General features: G+C 34.6%; 1 protein-coding gene and 1 long non-coding RNA gene across 2 annotated transcripts in view; both read left to right on the top strand.

The window, feature by feature from the left end:
* The window catches only part of LOC136028998 (uncharacterized), a 148,745-nt gene that overhangs the window by 114,157 nt on the left and 11,048 nt on the right, over positions 1-23,540 (top strand). The gene's annotated exons all lie outside the window — the stretch shown is intronic.
* On the top strand, positions 387-20,601 carry LOC136028993 (neuroglobin-like). The gene is made up of 3 exons (XM_065706992.1): positions 387-854; positions 13,389-13,641; positions 20,049-20,601. The coding sequence occupies exons 1-3, from the start codon at positions 646-648 to the stop codon at positions 20,217-20,219; spliced, it is 633 nt and encodes a 210-aa protein (XP_065563064.1). The 5' UTR covers positions 387-645; the 3' UTR covers positions 20,220-20,601.

The raw sequence follows: 23,540 nt of genomic DNA on the forward strand, positions 1-23,540 counted from the left end.
CCCCTCCCCGCTAAGAAAAATTTTAAGTGATGTAAGTTTTCAGGAATGATCGAAAAATTGTTACAAGAATATTCAAATAAAATTTAAAACGATTTTAAGGGAGGGAATTGGAATTTCTTTACATTTAAGAGGCCCTGGATCAAACAATTGTAAAATAGTAACAAACTGTAATAAAAGAGTGATCCTTATCAGTCTTTGATTTTAAGACTGCGTCGTAGTAGCTATACTATGCTAAGATAGCCTGCTCTGCCTCTTTACCCAAGATTAATCCATCATTATGTACAAACAGATGTGTCAAACGTTGGTAATAATAAAAATTGGTTATTTGAAAGAGAAATCTTACTGCGCAGGATACTTTAAAGCATTATCTTTCAGTTTCCATGAACAGAGTTTTAGTTGAAATACTGAACGGAAGGGCCTAGTTCTTATGTGTTAAGAGGTTCCAAAAAACACTACAGAAGAAGCTTAACAGTTTGAGTCTACTACTTATTAAGCCTTTCTTTATAGTGAAATAAAATAATAATTTAAATATACCAATTGCCCTTATTTTTAATAATAGAAAACACCCTTTTTAAGGGCTGACTTGATTTTCAAATGTCTCTAAAACCGGATTATTAAACATTTTAGAACAGTGAAAATTTTAAAATGGGCTGTGAGTTAAGCAGATTTTTAAAAAAGGTTGATAAACAAGTTGAAGATGGTGCTTGCCCGAAAACATGTCCGGTTATACCAACACAAACTTTGGCAAGTGATCCGAGAATGCCTTTGACTACTAGACAGAAATACAGCATGTTGGCATCCTGGAAAGCGATTAATAGAGCAATGGAGCCTACAGGAGTTTATATGTTTATTAAGTGAGTTTAATTTCATGATTTTTAACTTCTTATTCAAATTCGTAAATTTGTTCATTAAAAGTGACCAATAGCAAGCGAAAGAAATAGGAAATATTAGGAGCGATAGAATGCAATAAAAATCATGAATAGCACCATGTAAAATATGCACCATGCACCATAAAAGGCACCATGCACCATGATAAATAGTGTAATCTAGCCGACTGGAGTTTATGTGTTTCTCTGCTTATATTAAATGTATGGAGTTTAAATTAAATTATAAAACGTATGGAGTTATAAAATGTACGGAGATATTTATTTATAAAAAACGTATGGAGTTTATATTTTATATACGTTTAAATATGCATAATTTGTTTTTACTCTTTCTTAAATTAGGAAGTTTATAATCACACCCAGAAACCACACCAAAAAAGGTGGGAGATTTTTACTGAAATATCCATATTGGGAAGGGTCTAAGTGCTTACCCGAAACATGCTTCTTATCAGAATGTTCCAAGCAAAAGATAAATTTACGCACGCTCCTCCTCCAGCCTAATGCATTCAAGGCCTCCCTCTTAACACCCTCTCAGGAAGTTCCATTGCCTTTAAATTAATAAGAGGCATTAAACCAAAAGAAGATGAAAAACCCTCGGTGGCGTGAAAAGGTTATGCTGTTTAAATTAGGAGCTAAATTTTTTGAAACTAAAAACAAATAAGATTATATTAAAATTTAATCAAATATTTAAATTAAATTACCAAGGTATAAATTCTTACAGTTAAAACGCAAGAAGGTAAAAATTATCAGTGTTGTGAAAACGTTCAGCTGGTTGAGTTTGGACTTAAAGTAGAAGCAGAAAATTGTTATTAAACGATTGGGTACTTGTGTATTATTCAGAACACACTCAATAAGTAAAGTTAGGTTCTTTCGTGAAACAAACTACGATGCAGGTACATTTTAATTAAATATTTTATATACAGAGGTGGTTAGGTTAAGTTAAGTAAGGGGTTTGATATAATGCACCCCATCCCCAAATCCACCCCCTAATGTGCAAATATATAGCCCAAACTTTTGATAAAGCTAATAAAATGGAACAAAATATGATGAAAATATAATGCTTTATTAGGAAAATTGTAAAATTACAACTTTGAATTCTAATGTAACTTACCCTTTTGTCTTTGAGTTTTGTCTTTGTGGCTATGAAACCAGATTTTCTCATAAAATGTACCTGCATCGTAGTTTGTTTCACAAAAGAACCTAACTTCACTTATTGAGTGTGCTCTGAATTATACAGAAGTACCAACGATTGAATTACACTGTAAATTGAATTATTAAACTTTAAAATGTGTCGAGCTAAACCATAATTAGGTGAATAACTTTTACTTTTGTCAAAAACGTTATACTGGTTAAATTTAGTTAAAATATTATTTCATTTGCTTTCTCGTTAGTTTCATTTACCGTGAGCAGAATTAATAGTATTCTAGTTTGTTTTCACCACCCATCATGTCAGCCAGATCTTTGTCTATACTCTCAATGTAGCTTATAATAGAGTTAAACTACACTGCTTTCCATGCTACAATTTTATAATATTTAATCCATCGCAATATTTATCGGACAGTGGTTTATTTCGAAAAAGAAAAATACACAGAATAACGGCGATACGCATGCGTTGATGTATAGATAAATAGATAGATGAATAGATATTTTAATGCTCCAAAGCCACAAGGGCCACGGCCACGGCTACAAAAATAACAAACAAAGAACAAATTAAACACATACAACATTATTTTCAGCACTCAAGCACTTCGGTGTAGACTTGAGAAGATAAGATGATCTCCGTCCTTCACTGGTATCCAGGGTCATTGCTTTTACTGAGCCCAAAATAATTTCAATGATTTAAAGAAAATGAAAATTGGAACTTGGAATGTTAAGACATTAAAAAAGGACTATCGTATTGACATTTTGACTGATCAATTCAGATGATTCAAACTGGACTTATTAGGAGTTTCAGAAACTCATATCCCAGGAATAGGAAGCATGAAATTAGGTGATATAGAATTTGCTTACTCAGGCAGGAGTGATGGGGTACATAGACATGGAGTAGGGCTCATAATGAATAAGGAATTTGCTAAGTCTTGCTTAGGCTGGTAAGGTATTAATAATAAAATACTAATTGCTCATCTTATGACCAAAAAAGTTCAATGTGTAAGTTATAGTAGTACATGCCCCTAACTCGACAGTTTGATTGTCGAGTTAAACTACGATAAGGCGAAAAACTTTCGCTTTTGTCAAAAACGTTGCAATGGTTAAATTTAGTTTAAATTTTACATCATCTAAATTCATTTTCCGTGAGCAGAATCAATAATATTCTAATTTGTTTTGACACCCATCATGTGAGCCGCATCTTTGTTGATATTCTCAATGTAGCTCAGAGCAGAGTTAGGCTGCACTACTTTCTATGCTACAATTTTTTAATTTGTAGTCCGTCACAATATCTATCGGACGGTAGTCTATATTGAAAAAGAAAAATACACAGAATAACGGCCACACATATGCGTTGAAGTATAGATAGATAAAAAGATGAATATATGTTTTAAAAACGAAAACATTTAAAATGTGTTTTGTTTTCAGTAAAGCACAAATTATATTATGCACTACACTCAGTGAAAGGGTTGTAAGTTATGTCCCGAGGGCATACAAGTTATTTATGGAAAGGATGGTCGGGCAAATTCTGAAGGGGGCTCATTGAATTGAAAATAAGATGTTCAAGTACCCTTTTTCTTTTTAAGAGTTAAAGTGATCAGGGGCAGCCACCCCCACGTCGTATTTTTTCCAAATTCATCCAATAGAAATTCCAAGATAGTTATTTGTTCAAAATAGTCCAAAGACCATATAACAAGGCCTTTAGGATCAACAGAATCCCCCAGAGTCTAGGGTTGAGGGTTGTAAGTTTTTGCCCCAGGGCATATAAGGTTTTTATATGACGCAGAGCAGCTACCCCTCCCTGATATCTTCATTTCCCGAAAGGCAATCGATTGAAATTGTGAGATAGCCATTTTGTTGCCTATATTCCGAAAATCATATAGCAATGTCTTTAGGGTAAACAAAAGGTCCCCCAGAACCCATGGACAAGGGTTGCAAGTTATGCCTTGGGGCATATAAGGTTCTTATGGAGAGGTCGCATAAGCTTTGGATCGGATGGAGCTCATTTGATTGGAAGTCAGACGTTTTAGTGCCTTTTTTGAGAGCCAAAAGTGAATGGAAAATAATCAGTCCCTAAGCTTATCATTACCCAAGACACATCCGATAAAAATTATCGGAAATTTTTTGTTCAGCATTGTTGAAAGGTCGAGTAATTATGTTTTTGAGGATATCAACCTCCCCACAGTCCTCAGGACAAAGGCTGTAAGTTAGGCAATTCGTTCATCGTTTGCACAATATATATGTTATTGAATAAGGTATGCATATTTAAACCTTACTTTCCAAGAAGACAAAGGGCGTTCAGGCGAGTCTTTCAGAGAGTGTTGAGGAGAGTGCTTAACTAAGTCAAAGCAGGTTATATGCGTACGGATTGCCAAAAGGGTGTAACATAGGAATAACTGATTATATTAATTTGGAAAAATCGGAACATGATAAGGAAGATGATCGAAAAGGCAATATTTGCATGATACCAATACTACTACAACAACCACCACTACTACTACCCCGGTATTCCATTTAGAATATTGAGGAGAAATTTTAACTAAATCTAAGCATGCTATGTGCATGTACATTGTAAAAATAGCGCCTTTGACTTAGGTATTAAGTTGGAACTTTCAGAGAATGCTTAAAGAGGAAGATGATCTCACAAAAAACAACTACTAACTGCTACTGTTACTGCACAATACTGTTACTGCTGCATGCACTACATGCACTACTGCTAATACTTCTTTCGCAACTACTGGTAAGGCTAAGAGTATTGATATTAACATTTCAAGAAGTATAAGAACATACTGATTATCAAAAGAACATATCAATGTCATAGCATTGACTAATTGTACTAAGTTGAAACTTCCAGGACTTAATGAGAGTGATGTTCTACTGACCAAAAGGCAACATGCTAATTCTACTGTTGCTACTAGTACAACCGCTATTCAATACAATTACTAGTAACATCACTACTACTGTGATTACTATCGTAACTATACCTAAGGGTACGAAGGTGAAATTTTCTAGGAATTTTGAGGGAGGAAGGTGAACTGAATCACGACACGCCGTCTCTTTGCAGGTTGTCAAAAGACTATACCAGCAATATCTTAGGAACCTTTTGGCATGTGAAGTTAAAACTATCGGGTCTTTTTTTGAGGGATGTCGAACTAATCATTGGAAATACATGTGGAGTGAAGGCTTTAGTGACAGCCATGGGGCTCCAGAAAGAGAGGATATACCAAAATCACGCTAAAATACATCTACCGAACTCATCTGCAAAATCTCAACACATTTCTTCAATCTGATTAGGAAGGTACCTGAGAGGGAGCCAATTGACTGGTAACGTAAAGCAGTGACGGTTGAGTGAAAAAGCGGTGTATTTGTGGGATTTTTCCTACTAAAATAGGGTAATATGTATGGTGAATTTTAATACCAGTGGTACGCTTGCCATCTTTACTATTAAAAAAAATGTTTTCTCAAAATTTATTAATTTCTTGTCACTTTTTCTTAAAAAGTTTTGTAAGCAAAGTTTGCTTTTTTTTAAAGTGGTATATTTTAGTCTAAAATTTGTGCCAAAAAATGACAAATGACATGAAAAAATGCAATCCTTGATTATAAACTTAGATGGTTTTTAGCCGATTTCCGACTTTCCAAACTATTTATTTCTTGGAAAATATGACGGACAATTGGAAGTAGATATCTATTGCTTTCTGTTCTAAATTAAACAACAACTTCATTGATCGTTTTTGGTCTCCTTTTTCTGACACTTTTTTCATAAAAGCTGTGCGTACTATCATTTTTCCTCCCATTTTTATTTTTACTGATTCTCTGATTTACCAGTCTAGAAAACGAGAAAAGAGTCAAGAGCACTTGTTTACACTCCCCCTTTTCCTTTCCATTTCTAAGGAAAGTGGATAGTCTTGGCGTTCTTAAAGATGAGAACACTAGATTTAAGAACTGTTGTAGTCTCAGCAAATATGCAAGACGACATTTCCATTTGCTGATTTTCTTTTTTTTTCTATTTTAGACCTTTCACACCGCAATAGTAGTTTTTATGCTACTTAATGTCCTGATATAGGTTTCAAAGAGGTAAACGTAAAGAATAATTTAATTTGCATTGATAGTTTTCTACAATCTATACAAAATATCCTATTTACAGATGGAAAAACCATCTGTAACTAGGATATTTCCGATATGTCATTTATTATCACCCCCTCCACTCCCCTAAAGAAAAAAGTTTGCGACGCCAGCGCCCACATTTACGTTTACCCAAGACAGAAGTTGAATTTTGTTTCTTGACGAGTTCTTACTTCTCTTTTTCCAAAGCCTGACCAGTTGAAGACGTTTGAGACGTAAGGAAAAAGGCTCCAGGTTCCCTGTACACCTACTGAGTTTTTTTGTGACCCTGGTTTCATTTCTAAACATCCAAAAAAGTCCCTCTTTAAACTTATTTTGGAGGAATAGGGTTAAATGCCATGAAATGAGCCAGTGTCCTGAAAAGGAGACGAAAAATTAGAAAAGGAAATGGCTAGCAAAAAAACTGTTACCATGATCATGACTAAGTGTTAATGAGAAACATTATTGTAATGGTAATACAAAAGTTAAAAAACAAAACAAAACAACATTCAAATGGGCAGACTAAGGTCAATCTGAATCAGATAAACTATCATGGGATTCGCAAACGCCAAAGTTGACCGGGTTAAAAAGGACGCTTTCACTCATAGACATACAGCCATTTGAAGCTGCACTGGCCTTTACTTTAAGGATCCGCTTAATAAGTCATTGTGTTTGCTCTACTTTGCCACAGCTACAAATACTTTTTAGCTGACGTTTCAGGCTGCATTTCACTTTAAATGTCGACAAAAGAGTTATTCAACTAAGAAGATTTCGCCTGTCAGTTTTAACTTCTTTTAAACCAATGAAAAGGTGGTCAGCAATGATGTTTGACATAGGAAACTAAAATGTCCTTTATTATTTTTAAAATATTTGGAGATGTGAAGAGTCCTGTAGAAGATTTCAATGTTAGAATATGACAATGACCACTATATCCAAGTCGTCCAAATTTTTAAGACCTACGTTTCTTCTAGTAAAGATTCCGATCCTGTTTCAATGTAGTCTGCCATCTAACATTATAAGTTGAGAGAAAAAATCTGCCCCTTTTTCTGTAGGCCGATATAATTTTCAGCATAAATGTGGCAGTAAAAGCCATTTCACGGTATAATTGCGATAGGTGGTATTATGCGAAATTCATCCGGTATTTTCCACGAAATTGTAGTATTATACTGCAAAATGCGACATAAGTGACAACACAGTTGGTAGCTGGTGACTGGCCACTCTTCTTGGATAATTGCCTCTAGAAACTAAGTTCTAATTGTGCCCTAGATCCCTCTAGGCTTCGAAAAAATATTTCTTTTGGTGTTTTTATAGAAAAATGCCCTTTTTTATTTTCATCGAAAGGATAGAAAAAACATCAAAACTAGCCCCACCCCCTATAAATGTTAAACATTCACCCCACCCCCTGACTAACTTTCATGAATTTGCATCCATGTTTCCAGTTTTGTCTAAATATCCAACTATTTTGGGTTTTTGTTAGTCAAACATTATCTAGTTAGTTAAACTTTAAACTTCTCGTATATTACAGTTCCCTTCTTAGAAATGGCTCCGACATACCTATTAAAATTATACATCAGAAGAGGCTCTCATTTATTGATTCCATTTATCCTCCTTTAGTTTATAATGAAAGACAGGACTATCAGAATCTGTCATTTACAGTTTCACGCGAAGATTTTGCTCGGAAAAATGAGAGCCTGTTTTTATTGGAGGAATCAAGCGCATAACAAAATAGATTTGCGTCGCTTAAAAAAAATTAAAAAGTTGTAATGTTTATTCTAAATTACTCTGTTTCTTGTTTAGCTAATTTACGATGGTTTTTTATAGCATATTCAGAATTGTCCCATAGTGAAGAGGGGAGGGACCTGCAGCCACAGTCTGTTCCATCTTTACATTATTAAGTAAAAAAGCAAGTTTTTTCAGCTGAAAGTAAGGAGTAATATCAAAAATTAAAATAAAAGGAAATTATTCTGTATATGAGGGGGTCTGCCCCTTCCTCAACCATCGCTCTTTACGCGAAATTCCTAAAGTTCTTTAAAAATACTTCTTATTCAAATTTGACGGTCATTGTACTGAGCAGTCTTTTTCAAAGATTCGTGACAAAAAGTGAAACTTTACCTTAAAGAGCGAGGGTTGAGGAAGGGGATGCCTCCTCATGCGCAAAATAATTTCCGGTCATTTTAAGTTTTAATTGTAATCATTAATATCAATGGAAAAAGTTGTCTTTTTAATGTATTTTCGGACCGTTTTTTAAGCTATACCAGGAAATTCCCTTCCCCCCACCCCGTGTAAAATTTAACCTCAAAAATTCTGTCTTGAAATTTTCTTCTCCATAGAAAATTCTATACTCAGAACAGTCCCCCCCCCCTTCGAATGAATCCATATATTTCCAAAGAATAAATACTAAAAGTGAACGATAGGGCAAATTGTGTAACTTACATCTCTTTCCTCAGAGGCTAAAGGTGTTATGTCGTTCCTTAAAGTGTAGTTATTAGACCTTTCAACTATGCTGTATTTAATAGATATCTAATAATTTTAGTCAGATGCCCTTGGGGAAAAAGGGGCGTATGAGGGATGCTAGTCACCCTCCAATCCTCTTAGTAGCTTGGAAAGGACATCAGAGCTTTTGGTTTCTGTTCGAATGAGCCCTCTCATGCTCCTCTAGGACCATTGGCTGGATACGATTAACCCTAAAAAAAAAACAAATAACCACGCATTCTTGATCTTTCTTATGAAAAGAATCCATATTTTTTATAGATAGGAGCTTGAAATCTATACAGTAGTGTTCTGTGATATGATGAATCTAATGTTGAAACATTCGCTTGCTTTTTTTGAAGGTGTTTATCCCCTTTGTTAAAAATCAGGCAAACTTTCTTTGGCTTGCAGCTTTTGATGTGTAAGATTAAACTGGATGAATTTGATATATTTGGAATCAGTATAAGTTACCAATTCTTTTGAAGTACCTACTGCTATCAAACTTTCGTCTTGGAGTTTTGGTTACTATTGGGCCGAATCGCTTCTTAATTACAGTTTGTTAGCACGAGCTGTCTGAAAGCTTGACTTTTGCATCATATTGCTTTAAGAATGATAATCGCCAGCTGAAAAAAAAAAAAACTCTTTTGAACTTTTTTGGAGATATGTAATGCCAAAAAAGATCGTTCAAGTCGTGAATTCTGGAGTTTTTGGCAGGGTGGGTAATTGGAGAAATATAAATCCAACGATATATAATCCCCATTCCAACTCTCTCCAGGTTCATCTCTCCAACTCCCTCCAGATCTTTCAGGTCATGAATTTTAGAGTTTTTGGCAGGGGGAAGTAATTGGAGAAATGTTAATCCAAAGATATATATCCCCCCCCATTCCAACTCTCTCCAGGTAAGAAAATGTGATGTTTTATTTCACACTAAAAAATTTTTGTAATAAGGTGAAAACTGTTTTGCCTCCAGACTTTTCGTTACACACTTAAACCGAATAAGTTTTTCGAGTGAAAAAATGCTGTGACAAAAAAATAAAAAATGTATTTTAAAGCACCCAAAAAAAATTTACTTTTATATCTTTCAATAGATGAATTCAATAGATGACGGTATAGTGGTAAAAGTTGTGATTATGCTCTGAATACATATCTTCTGTCCTAGAATCATGAATTTTTATCCGAATAATTCATTCCCCAGATTTTAAGATATTTGACTAGATACAATTACTCCTGGTAAAAAACGAAATAAAAAATAAACAAACACGTGTCTGTAACCATTATTCTTAGAAAAGCTCCATGTTCCATATTTATCATTTTAAGACCAGTTCAAAGCCCCCGAAACAGAGGTAGAAGATCGTCTCTCTTTAAGGAATTTAAAAAAATTCTAAGGCTTTGCAAATTTTTATGTGCTAAAACTTTTGATATGTAGTTTATGAATTGAAAAATTTTACATACTTAAATTCCGCATTAAAATGAAATTTATATATTGTTGTAAGAAATCCATTTAAAAAAAATAATACTTTAAGAAGTATTTTAAACAAGAAGAAAGAATTTGACAGCTTAGTTCTGCCCCTAACACTTTAAATGGTACTAATTTTCATTTCAGTAAACGAATAGGAAACAAAGATACTAATATTAATCTTATTATTTGGAAATGGTCTGGACTAGAGAAAAATTAAATCAATCAGAACTCCAATTATTGAAAACCCGGTCAAAATTCAAATCAACTCGTAATATTGAAAATGGAATATATTCCTATAAATTTACTTTTATTTGCATAAAAAGGTCGAAATATGCTACTATAAACAGGTTTGAGTCACTAACATCTATTTTTTATTTTTTATGTGGCTTTTAGAAACCGACCTCTAATATACTTTTAGTGACACTACTAACTATATTAGTAGAAACTTTAAAATTTATAATAAAATAAGTGTACTAAAAAAATTTTAGTCATCAAAATCTTTTTTTTTTAGTTTTGGCTTTCATATTTTTTTTTTCAGAAACCAAGCCATGACCACGACTCTCAAGCATATTAGTTGAGTCTTTAAACATTTGCCCTTGCAGTCTATATTTGATACCAGCTATAGGTTTCAATATTTTTTTTTTCAAATAAATATTTTTTTGGCGTAGAAAAATACTTAGTTTTTATAAGCTTATTGCCTTGGTTAAATTAAAGTTTAATTATGAACTAAGTATAAAACGTTCATTTGAGATGTACATGATTTAAAATAATATTTGTGCAGCTTTTGCTTGGCGTCTTGGATCAGAAAAATATATTAAAAGGGACTGAAATAATGTGCTTACCCAAATTTTTAGTGACACTAATTGTCTAGTAATTACGTATTTACTTGTACATAAATGTCTACCTTCTATACAGCTTTCATATAAGAGAATTTTTTTGATTCATCAAACCAATCTTTTATCAAACAAACTACGTTGGATGGAGGATTTGAATACTGATCAAGTTTCAAGAAAAAAAAATCTGCACAATTTTGGCTGATGAAAGGTATCCATATCTATTGATTTAGACCCTTAATCAGGCTTATTAATTTAGACAGTAAATTGCATATGACTAACTAGAAATATCATATTCATCAGGCTCAAGTTACTGAACATGTCCAATTCTAATATTATTTAGAACCTATATTCATTGTAGAAACCGTTTCCTTGGTGTCTCTCTATTTGTGTATATAAAATAATGTGATCCTCCCTTAATAAGTAAACCTTCCTTTTCTGAATTAGTTTTTGGTAATTATTGCCATTCATTCTTCATTAAGGCGTCTCTTCATTAAGATAGTGTGTCATTTTTCCTCATTGTTAGAAATCCGATCCCTAACTGTTAGGTACACTGAAGGACAAATATAACGACAATGAATTGCAACTAATGTAAAAATAATACGATTCTTTCCTTTTGGTTTCATTAATATATCATAAAGATGAAGCAGAATCCTTCAAAATATCCTTAAAAAGGGTTTAATTTTTGTAAGGCGAGAAAAATGTATATTTGAAAAATATTACCTCTGTCCCTTGAACGGTAATAGACCTGGAAAGTAAGGATTAATGGTTTGAGCATCCTTGAGAAGAGTTCTTTAGCCGTAGATAACCGGTTATTACATTTGAGGCGAGTTCAGGCACTTTCCGATACTAGTTTGGGCTCAGATTTGGAGTTCGTCTATGAAACCCGTCCCATCTCCCCTATTGCCTCAAGTTACTTTCCCTACAAGTTTCGAACGGATCCGGTCCCTTTATTGCAAAGTTTTGAGTAGGGATGTATGTCTTTGAAGTTTATCATTCTCGTGTCTCACAGATCCAAGATACTTGCCCCAGAAGTTTCAAACCGATTAATGAGGGAAAAAACTACTCACCAGCTCCTGGTGAGAGGCTAGATGTGGGAAATGCAACGGAGTTTTGAAGGGACCACAAGGTCTCTTCGTGGTTCCAGCAATGCATTTTGAATGCATTTTGTGTGATTCAACTTCAAACAAAGAACAATCTGCGTAATTTTCTTGTGTAAATTTCGTACGGGAGGGGCGGGGAGAGAAAAGTTCAGCTAATGAAAGTAAAAATGAGGTTGATGAACAATTTTATATCCAAACCTAATGTCTCTAGGCAATACATCCCTGATATTATATTTGAACAAGTGAAAGCACATTTTCAGAGAAATTTCCCTCTACAGTTATTATTTCATCCCATAATATGAGGTTCGGCGATAAACAGAACTTGTTTTTCACTTAAATTGCATTGAAATTTAATTATTTCTCAAGGGAAATGTCGACAAAGTAAACAGCTTCACTCCTAAGTGATATATTGGAAAGTGAAATGGGAATCTTAGCTAACAGCACTATTAAAGCTTAAATTTTACTTATTCTCAACTTGGCTTTTAGTAAAGTCATTAAGCTTAAAAACCAAATTTTAAAAGAATTGCTAAACAGTGATCACATAATGGTGATTACTACAGTATTACACCTTTGATACGCTATTCAGTTAAGGAATTTAAATATATCTCCTCAAAGGGATTACAATTAGCATCAATTAGGGGCAGAAAAGGCTCGGTTTTTCTTGCTTTCTATCAGTCAATTACCTGCAGGTGAACAAAAGTCATTCTGATCTAGATGATGAGGTGGTAATCCTTGAGAGTTAGGTATAAAATTATGAAAAGCTAAAATGTTTTTCTTTCTGTTTTTTTTTTTTTTTTTTTTTTTTTTTTAAGATTACAACTGATTCCAACAGGCAATAAACAGGCGGTTTATAGCAGGCTAGCAATTCTACCAGGATTTATCAATCCTGGTTGAAATTCGCTGAAGTAAGGATGCTGGGACTGTATAAAAAGTAATTTTTTTGTAGTTTTATTGGTCGTATGTTGTTGTAAGTTTTTCTTCTTTTATATATTTATGTTTTGCTGAAGACGGACCTTGGACATAGGGTCAAAATATTCCTTCGAATTACAATTCCACTATCTTACGAAAAGAATTCCCTATTGTTCTTCTTGTTTTTGATGTTTGTGATGGAAAGGCGTTGTGGTCTTCTTCGCTATTTATATCAATCCCAAAACATCCCATTTTTTAGTGCAGAAAGAGATAGTAAATATAGAGAGAGAGAGAGAGAGAGAGAGAGAGAGAGAGAGAGAGAGAGAGAGAGAGAGAGAGAGAGAGAGAGAGAGAGAGAGAGAGAGAGCATAGCAAAAAGAGAAGGTAGTGTTTCTCACAGTCAGAATTAAATTTGTAGAAATCATTGATAATTTATTAAACTTATAAACCATCTAATAGCTTCTGTCTGGCTTTCTTTTCTCAGATTGTTCGAAGAGAATGAAGAGTTAGTAGAACTATTTGACAAGTTCAAAGCGTTGCCAAGAATAGATGGTGAAGCCAACGATTTATCTGGTCTCGAATCATCACTGGAGTTGGCAGAACATGCTACTGCTGTAATGGCAACTCTTGATGAAGGAATAAAAGCTTTAGATACGGTTGATGTGTTTGATGATTTCCTAAGGCAGATTGGGAGAACGCATAAACGTATTCCTGGTTTCAAAAAGGAATATTTTTCGGTGAGAACGTATTTCATTCTCGTAAACCATATACTTGATTAAGTCAAGACAGATTTGGACTATATGACCAAAACTTCAACTGTAAGTGTCTTGAAAGGAAATCTCCATATTTTTCTGTAAAGTTTCTTTAGTTTATAATCAGTAGAAAAAAAAGATTTGAGAGCAGTGGCTCAAAAGATAAAAGTTTGAATGGGAGAACTGACGCTTCTTCTTGGGCTGGATGTCTTTCGTCAATATGTCAGGTGGATTAAGGTAGATTATTCAGCAGTATTTTGATATATGGATACGTTCTTTTTACCATCTGGATTTATATAGACTATTTGGCTCTTTTCAACATCCCCCTCAACATTTCTTGAAAGTTTCAGCGTAAAACCCTTAGCATCCCTCCTTAAAAAACTGGAGATATGCCCTTTGACAATATGAGCGCACACAATCTCTTTTGATTCTGTTCAAAATTAAATAAAAAAAACAAGTTTTTTTAACTGAAAGTAAGGAGCGACATTAAAACTTAAAACGAACAGAAATTACTTCGTATATGAAAGAGGCTGCTTCCTCATCAACGCCCCGCTCTTTACGCTAAAGTTTGACTCTTTCTCTCAATTCTTCTTTTTAAAACAGTAAAAAACTTTAGCGTAAAGAGCGGGGCGTTGATGAGGAAGCAGCCTCTTTCATATACGAAGTAATTTCTGTTCGTTTTAAGTTTTAATGTCGCTCCTTACTTTCAGTTAAAAAAACTTGTTTTTTTTATTTAATTTCTGAACGTTTTTGAATCAATGCATGTTTTGATTTTGGCTCTCCGCAGAGGAATAATCAAAACGAAATTTGCATATTTTTTTTTTGGCTCAATGGCTTTCTCATAATTTCGATCGAATGATTTTGAGAAAAAAAGAGCGGGGGACGAAGCCTAGTTGCCCCCCGATTTTTTGGTTAATTAAAAAGGCAACTAGAATTTTTAATTTTTTACGAATCTTTTTATTGGTAAAAGATTTACGTAACTTATAAATTAGCTTACGTAAAGAACTTTTGTATTCTCATGTTTTTATTACATATATGAGGGGATTCGCCCCATCGTCAGTACCTCGCTCTTTACACTAAAGCTTAAATTTTATCCCAATTCATTAAGAATGACCCCCTGAATCACAAAAGCCATAGAATAAGTAGTTGAAATTACTGAAAATACTTTAGCGTAAAGAGCGAGGTATTAGAAGGAGGTGAGCCCCTCATATGGGTAATAATTTCTGTTTGTTTTAAGTTTTATTGCTGTTCCTTACTTCCAGCTGAAAAAGCTTTTTCACTTTTATTTTTAATTATTTTTTTTTAAATAATGCTAGTAAATCCTGCTCTCCCTTCATCGAAATTTTCTTCTCCCATTACAAATTCTCGAAGGAAAGTTCCCCCAGCATATCCCCCTCTTCTCAACCCCTCCCCCAAACCAAAAAAATCCTCCTGAAAACGCCTGTATACTTCCCAATAACCATTACTATATGTAAGCAAAGGTCAAAGTTTGTAACTTGTTGCCCCTCCCACGGGGACTGTGGGGGAGTAAGTCGTCCCCAAAGACATAGTTATAAGGTTTTTCGACTACGCTGAATAAAATGGCTATCTCAGAATTTTGATCCGTTGACTTTGGGAAAATAATTAGCGTGGGAGGGGGCCTAGGTGCCCCCCAATTTTTTTGGTCACTTAAAAAGGGCACTAGAACTTTTCATTTCCGTTAGGATGAGCCCTCTTGCAACATTCTAGGACAACTGGGTCGATACGATCACCCCTGGGAAAAAAAAAAAAAAAACAAACAAAAAAACAAAAAAACAAATAAACACGCATCCGTGATCTGCCTTCTGGCAAAAAATGCAAAATTCCACATTTTTGTAGATAGGAGCTCGAAACTTCTACAGTAGGGTTCTCTGATACGCTAAATCTGATGGTGTGATTTTCGTTAAGATTCTATGACTTTTAGGGGGCGTTTCCCCCTATTTTCTAAAATAACGCAAATTTTCTCAGGCTCGTAACTTTTGATGGGTAAGACTAAACTTGATGAAACTTATATATTTAAAACCAGGATTAAAATTCGATTCTTTTGATGTAGCTATTGGTATCAAAATTCCATTTTTTAGAGTTTTGGTTACTATTGAGCCGGGTCGCTCCTTACTACAGTTCGTTACCACGAACTGTTTGATCCTTCCCAAAATGCTTTGAAAGTTCCACCATAATACCTTTAGCTGTTCCTGGGATGTTGCACAAGATGCCCTTTTGACAATCAGGATACATGTTTTGTCTTTTGAATTAGCTTTACACACCCCTAAAATTTCCCTGAAAGATTTAATTTGATGCCCTGCTCTATTCCTGACATATTGCATCAATGCCATCTGAACAACTAAATCAAAACTCTTTTGATTTAGTTCAATAATTGCAGCAGTAGTAGGAGTAGCATTAGTAGAATTAGTAGTAGCAGTACCAGCATTATTAGTAACATTAGCAGTAGTAGAAGTATCATCAGCGGTCGTAGTAATACATATAGCAGAAGTAGTCACATTCGGAATTTCGGTAGTAGTAATAGTTGTCACGGTCACAAGCAGTCACAGTCACAATTGAAGTAGTCCTAATCGCGAGTGGTCATAGTCAAAAGTTCACATTCTCGAGCGGTAGTAGTCACCGTCACAAGAAGTCACAGTCCCAATCGCAATTAGTCATAATTCCAAGCGCAAGTAGTCACAGTCTCAACCACAATTAGTTACAATCGCACCTAATCACAGCAGCAAGTAGTGGCAGTCGCAAGCGGTCACTGTCATAAGCAGTTGCAGTTGCAGTTAGTCACAGTCACAAGTATTTGCAATAGCAAGTAATAACAGTCACAATTAGTCACAGTTGCAAGTAATTCCGGTCGTAATTGCAAGTGACCATAATCGCAATAGTTACTATTGTGATTCAAATAGTCGTGGTCAAAAGTAGTAGCAATCGCAAATAGTTGCAGCCGCAGTCTCATTCGAAACTATTTGTAGTTGCAAGCTGTCGTGGTCACAAGTAGTCGCAGTCATAAGTAGTCGTAGCCGCAAGTAGTAGTGGTAGCAAACGTAGTAGCTACAGTAGTACTAATAGCAGTCGAAGTGGCACACTGCGTCTTTAGTTAGTTCAACATACCCCTTGAGCCTATCCTAAAAATTTCACCTTAATACACTTAGCCTTTTTGGAAACCTTGGATCGAAAATACCCCGTTTCCCAATAGTAAATCCTGCGTGTAAGCAATGGGCAACTTGTATGACTAAAAAACTTTGCCTCAAAGGCTCTGGGGATCATGTCATCCCAGAGGCATAGTTACTTGGCCTTCTAAATATTTTTAACGGAATGGCTATTTCAAAATTCTTTTCGGATGTATATGGGAGGCGAGAGGCAAAAAGAGCCGTGGAAGGGGGGGGGCTAGTTGGCCTCCAGTAACTTCTGACTTTTAAAAGTGGACTAGAACAATTAATTTCCAATCGAAGAAGCCTTCTCTGAAGCTTCTCCGGCAACTTCTCGTATCCTGGTGAAAGAAAAAGAAAATATATATTAAAACCTGATGACTCTTTACTATAGGAGCATGATTGTGCTACCTATAATTAAAATATAGTTGAAGTTAATTGCTATATATACACAATCGAACAAAATTGAATAAAAAATACTACTACCTATTAATTGAATTGTAATCATGCCCAAGCAGGTAAAAAAGGTCAAGAATACAGCGTTGGTCATTACAATCCCTATCGGCGTTTTTTTCAGCATTTGGCATTGCTGAATTAAATTTCATGGCCCTCCAGCCAGGAAGTGCAGTGGGGGTTTTGTGGCTAATTACTCTAAGCACAGGTGGCATACCATGTGCCGCCCAATAGAGTAATTAAAGCAAAGCTCAGTTGAGCATCCCTATTGTTATGTAGTATCCGCTCTTTTAACGGCCCTCCATATATACATACATCCAAAGAATGGGTTACTCGGTTTAATTTAAAAAAAAACGCATTTTATAGTATATTTTTTCAAAACTTCAAAAGAACTTCAAGCCTTTGATAATCTTTTAGTATCTTTATAGTCTTCCGAACTAAAATCTACTTAGACAAGTCGTTATGAAGATCCTATTCAAGCGCTGTAAAACGCAATTTATTCTTTGTGGCTACTGATAACATTTTGACTTAAAATCTGGCTGATCAATTCTCTTATAACCTGTGAAGATAAGGGAAAATATATAGACCTTTGGGCAAAGGGAATATGAAAAATCCCTCGGTAATGTATTGAATAGATAAGGATGATTTATAGAGGATATTTGAAAGGTTCTAAATAAAAGAAGATTTGAACATTAGACTCCATTAATTTTATAGTAAACTCAATTAAATTTGGTCATATAAAAAGGCATGGTGATTTCAAATGGAAACACTAAGATTTAAAACCATTAGCACCAATTATTTTGTGGTATTTGGCGTTTTCCGCAAACAAAATAGAAAATACAAAAATTGAAAATTTGAGAAAATTAATTTGCAATAGAACAGGATTAAAGCTAAAATTTCACTATGAGTGGTAATCTATCAGCTTTTTTTCTATTTTCAAGAATTATTTAAATTCAAAATCCAGTCAACTCAGAATAGGTCTAGATTAGCACGGGGATTAAATATCAGATGGTAGGCCTAATTTGGATAGAATTTGGATTTGTTTGCCCTTCCCTTCATTTTAAAGTACCTAAAAGACAATTATGCACCATTTTTGGATCAAACACAATCTCCCAATGCTAGATGGCGTTAATGATTTCTTTTTGACGCTATCATCTAAGTTGCCCATATATATATATACTATATACGAGAAAATGCAACCCCACTACTGAAGGTTTATTTGCAATAAGGTTTAGTTAATGCCAACATTTACCAAACATCAATACTTAGCTGACATCAGACCCATTCATAACAGAATTTATCTGGTCGGCTAGTTCAGGGTAGTAAAGATAGGATACCTTCACCGTAGTGTTAACATTTCTATTAAGTTCTGTTATTGTTGTCTTTTGTTGTTGTTTTTTGTTGTCTTGGGGTCACGCGAGGTAATGTATTGTCTATGTTTTTTTTATTGTTGTTGATTTCGGTATATGGTCTCATTCTCAATATTTTCTCATTCTCCATATTCTTTCTTTATTTTACTTGAATTTAGCACAGCCTCGCAAGCTTCGCTTATGTTTTTCTTGTTATGATTATGATTGTTCTACTATTACTATTTAAATCTAAGAATCGATATTGAAGCTCTCTGATTAGGTTGTCGCAGCTAAACTTAAAAAAAAATTAAATAAATAATAATCTGATGCTGTCTTTGGCAAGCATCAAAATTTTGCTAAATTTTGTTATGAATCAGTCTGGCATAATCTCAAATTTAGCTAAATCATTGGCTTGATGTTGTCTAAAGCTAAATCTGTATGAATGGGTCTTTAGCTACACTAGAAATTAACGGAATTGTTCCTTGTTTTAATCTTTGAGCACAGAAGTTTTTCTTGGATAATATAAAAATCTTACCTTATCTTTCCTGGAAAACAATGGAAGTCTTCAATTTCGGGGAAGGAGACATATTCTCAGTAAAATGGAAAAGGAGTATGCTTTAAAGACTATATAATTAAATAGACCTTTTTATGCTCCTTGACTCTACCTTAGACTTTATGTCCTCCAGACCCAGAAAGACGCACAAAGCGTCCTCGCTCGGAATGATGGGATATGTGTGGGCTCAGAATGGTTGGATATGTGTGTGCTCGGATTCGTTGAAGGGATACTACTACTGTTGTTTACAGTGGGTTAAAAAAATTGTATTATTAATAGCTAATACTTATTATTACATATATTAATTAAATTTCTTTTACTGGTTCTAAACACGTAAGATTTTACTAAACTTTCATAACCATTTCTCATCAGTTTTCTCATGCATCTGAACAGACCATTATGTATAATGGTTGTGCTTGGACATAGATGCTGGGCTAAACATACACCTGAATTAGACTTTAGGAAAAAGAAAAGCAAACTAGATCGAATAGTAAAAAGCATTAAATTTGAATAAGTCTTGAAGTACCAAACCTTTATGAAGTTCTGGCGTGCTAAACATACTAGATAATATTGCTGCAACTGGATGGTGTTTGTGATACTTTGCGACTAAATTATCCTACTTGCTTTACGGCCGAAATCATGTTGCTTATGGCGATACAAAAGAAAAATGAAACATAAGAAAAGAAATAGAAATAGAACAAAAAGGAAAAGAAGTAAAAGTTCTTATATCAGATTTATTTAATCGTACGATTTTATATTCATGGACAGGTAGGTACCAGGTAAGATTGTTTATTGAGTGCAAAGGCCATAAATAATTTCTTTACCCTTAAAATTTACCATTTTTTTCCAGGAAACTAAACTGTCCTTTCGTTGCAGCGTATCGAGCCGGCATTCCTAGAATCAGCGAAAATGACACTGGGTGATCGATACACGGACAATATTGAGAGCATCTACAAAATAACAATCAACTTGGTGATTGAGACTTTGATAAAAGGATTTGAAATGGAAGATTTTGGAGAGATTTCGATGGTGGAAACAATAAGCTGATCCCGTTGACACATCAGTTTTGCTTTCATGGCTATGTAATTAAAGATCAACAATCGACAACCTGGCAAATTATAATGTTAAGACATTATTATCTAGACCGGGTTATCCCTCAGAGCTTTCACGAAATATTCATTTATAAATCTCGTAGCTTTCTAGTGGAATAAATTTTCCAGTGTTTTCTGTGAAGCTCAAATTGTGAATAAAAGCAGAGAGGAAAAGAGTTTCTTGTACTTTGTTGGATAATCCAAACGTTCATAAATATGCTAGTGCTGAAATGTCTAAATATTGGCACTTTTGATATTACGTAATATGATGATTTATACGCTTTGACTTGTATATATGTTATTCTGATTCAGTTAACTAATATATTTTTTACATAATATTTGAATGATATGCAATTAAGCATTTTAGTTTATTTAGATTCAGGGTTTTAGCTTGGTTTAAATACCATGAAACATACCCATCCAGATTTAGAGGTTTAGACATGATAGTATTGCTACATAAAATATGCGTGTAGGCAGGGTCGTTACTAGCCAAAATGTTTAAGGGGGGCAAGAGGTTTTACCGACTGGCTAGTCATTTTTACCGACTATTTTTTTTCAAAAATTAGCATAATGTTCTTTTCGAATACATTACTACACGAGTCGGTAAAATCGCTGCATTTACCAACCGAGAGTCAGATTTCGATACGCATCATGTGAAATTTTAATGATGTTTTTTTTTTTAATCCAAATAGAAAATTATGGCATCATCTGTAAAATCACGATAGGAGTCGGTAAAACTGCTGCATTTACTGACCAAGTAAGAAATATCTTTAGATGACATGTTTATTTTCGTGGTCTTCATTGAACCGAATAAAGAACTTGAGTGGCGTCGGAAAAATTATGGCGCGAAGCCCTACGATTTTACCGACTTCTTTTTCTTACTGAGTGACCAAAAACATTAGGTGGAGACCCCCATGCCTGATGGCCCTGCGTATGGGCACGGTTTAATGAGATTCATTTTTATGTTCATTATTTTATGACTAGGTTTTAAATAAACTGAGATTACTTTTGAATCATTCAAAAAGCGGTACGGGCAAGGTGTGGGATGTTAGAAACCAGGTCCAGTGTGATCACGTCACTTCTGAAAAAGAAGAATATTTCATGAAGAGTGGCATGTCTAGGTATTATGTCATGAAACTGGTTTCGATTCATCGGTTGAATATATTGACGGCGAATAAGAAAACAGTTTTAGTGTGGATGAGTTCCAATGTGGGAGAGGGGGCAAATTATTGTTTTCCCGAGGAAAAGGAAATAATTTTTGTTGCTGCTAAGTGGGACTCATACTGGAAGCATTTCGAATTGAATATGGCATGTGAAAGGCAGATTCCTGATATTTCAACGAGAGTAAATGAGAAGTAACCGGCAGCATTCTAAGATATGAAAATGCTAAAATATATTTTAAAACATAATTGTCTTAGGTGTAAAACTGACTATAAAGCTAGTTTGGGTTTCTAAGTTATTTCTAGCGTGTAAAATATTGTTGACTATTAGCCATTTACTAATTTTAAACACCTATATCTGCAGTTTCCTCGTCTGATTTATTTAATTATTTTTCATATTTTATCAAGTGGACGCAAAACTTCTCCAGTTTCCATTCCCTCGCCCCCCATCCTTCACTGCCAGTCTGGTCTCTGTTCTCCTGGAAAATTTTCTGCGGGTACCCTCGAGCACAATAGCACTGCCTAAGTAAAGAATGACGTGGGCATAATGTATTTTTTTTTCACCAAGGCAATTTCATATAGAAAGTATTGTCATGAAACTTTAAAAGGGGCTAATTCGATTGGAAACTGAAAATTCTGCTGCCCTTTTTAAGAGTCAAAAGTGATTGGAAGACAACCACCACCCACCCCCGCATCTTTTTAAACCTTAAACACATCCAATAAAAATATTGAGAAAGCCATTTTGTTGATTAGAGTGGGGAGGTCCATAACAATCTCTCTTGGCATGTCAATACACCATAGCCCTCACGGCAAGGGTCGTAAGTTTTGCAACTCACCCATCGTTTAAATATACTTACTGGGGAAGGAAGTATGTTTGAATTTAGTCTCCAAAAGACCAAGAGCATTCAAGTAAAGCTTTCAGAGAAGGTTGAGGGGAGTGTTAAACTAAAACAAAACGTGTTGCGTACATGTATGTTGTCAAAAGGGCGTAACTCAGGAATAACTGAGGGTATTTAGTTGGAACTAATAGGAAAAGATGAGGGAGACGATCAATTGACCAAAGTGGTGATATTTGCACGCTATTACTGCTACTGCTAGTACTACTGCACTACTAATACAACTAGTACAACTACTACGACTAATGCTGCTACAACTAATACTTCTGTAGTCACTACTACTACTAAGGGGGAGGATATTGACTTGAAAATTTGCACGTTGAGGAGAACGTTGAACGAATTCAAAATATATTTGGTGCATACCGTTTATCAAAAGGACGTAGTAGTAATATCTTAGGAACGGCTTAGCATATTAAACTTCAATTTCCATGGTACGAAACTTTCTATGCTACTGCTACTCCTACTACTCCTACTACTACTACTACTACTACTACTACTACTACTACTACTACTACTACTACTACTACTACTACTACTACTATTACTACTACTACTACTACTTTTACTACTACTACTATTACTGTTACTACTACTACTACTAATACTACTACTACTACTAATACTACTACTATTACCACTACTAGTACTACTGCTACAACTACTCCTATTAGTACTAATACTACTATGATACCAGTACTACTAACGCTAAGGTTATGAAGGTCAAAATGTAAGAGAATATCGAAAGGAAAGTTGATCTAAATCAAAATACACTCTGCACATGCAGGTTGTCGCAATGCATATCTCAGGAATGGGCTAGTGTGTTAAATTGGAACTTTCAGAGAATACCTAGAGTGAAGATCAATTGATCAATTCCACGGCTACTACTACTGCTTCAACTACTTCTTATACAGCAAAAAAAACACACACTATGTACATACAGGTTATTAAAGAGCATATCGCCAATATCATGGCAATGGCTTACAGCAATAAGTTGAATCTTCTAGGGTTCGGTGAAGGCAGTATTCTACTAATCAAAATCAATATGTGTGTATTACTATTGCTACAACTAATACTGCTACTACTGTTAGTATCAATGCTACTCCTACCACTACAACAACCACCAGTTTCTCCCCATGCTAATATTATGACTATTATTACAACGGAGGACAAGGGTATGAAGGTGAAAATTTCACTAAATATTGAGGGGAAGTTGAGCCGAAT

The sequence above is a fragment of the Artemia franciscana genome, chromosome 7 (assembly GCF_032884065.1).
Source record: "Artemia franciscana chromosome 7, ASM3288406v1, whole genome shotgun sequence".
NCBI classification, from domain to species: Eukaryota; Metazoa; Arthropoda; class Branchiopoda; order Anostraca; family Artemiidae; genus Artemia; species Artemia franciscana.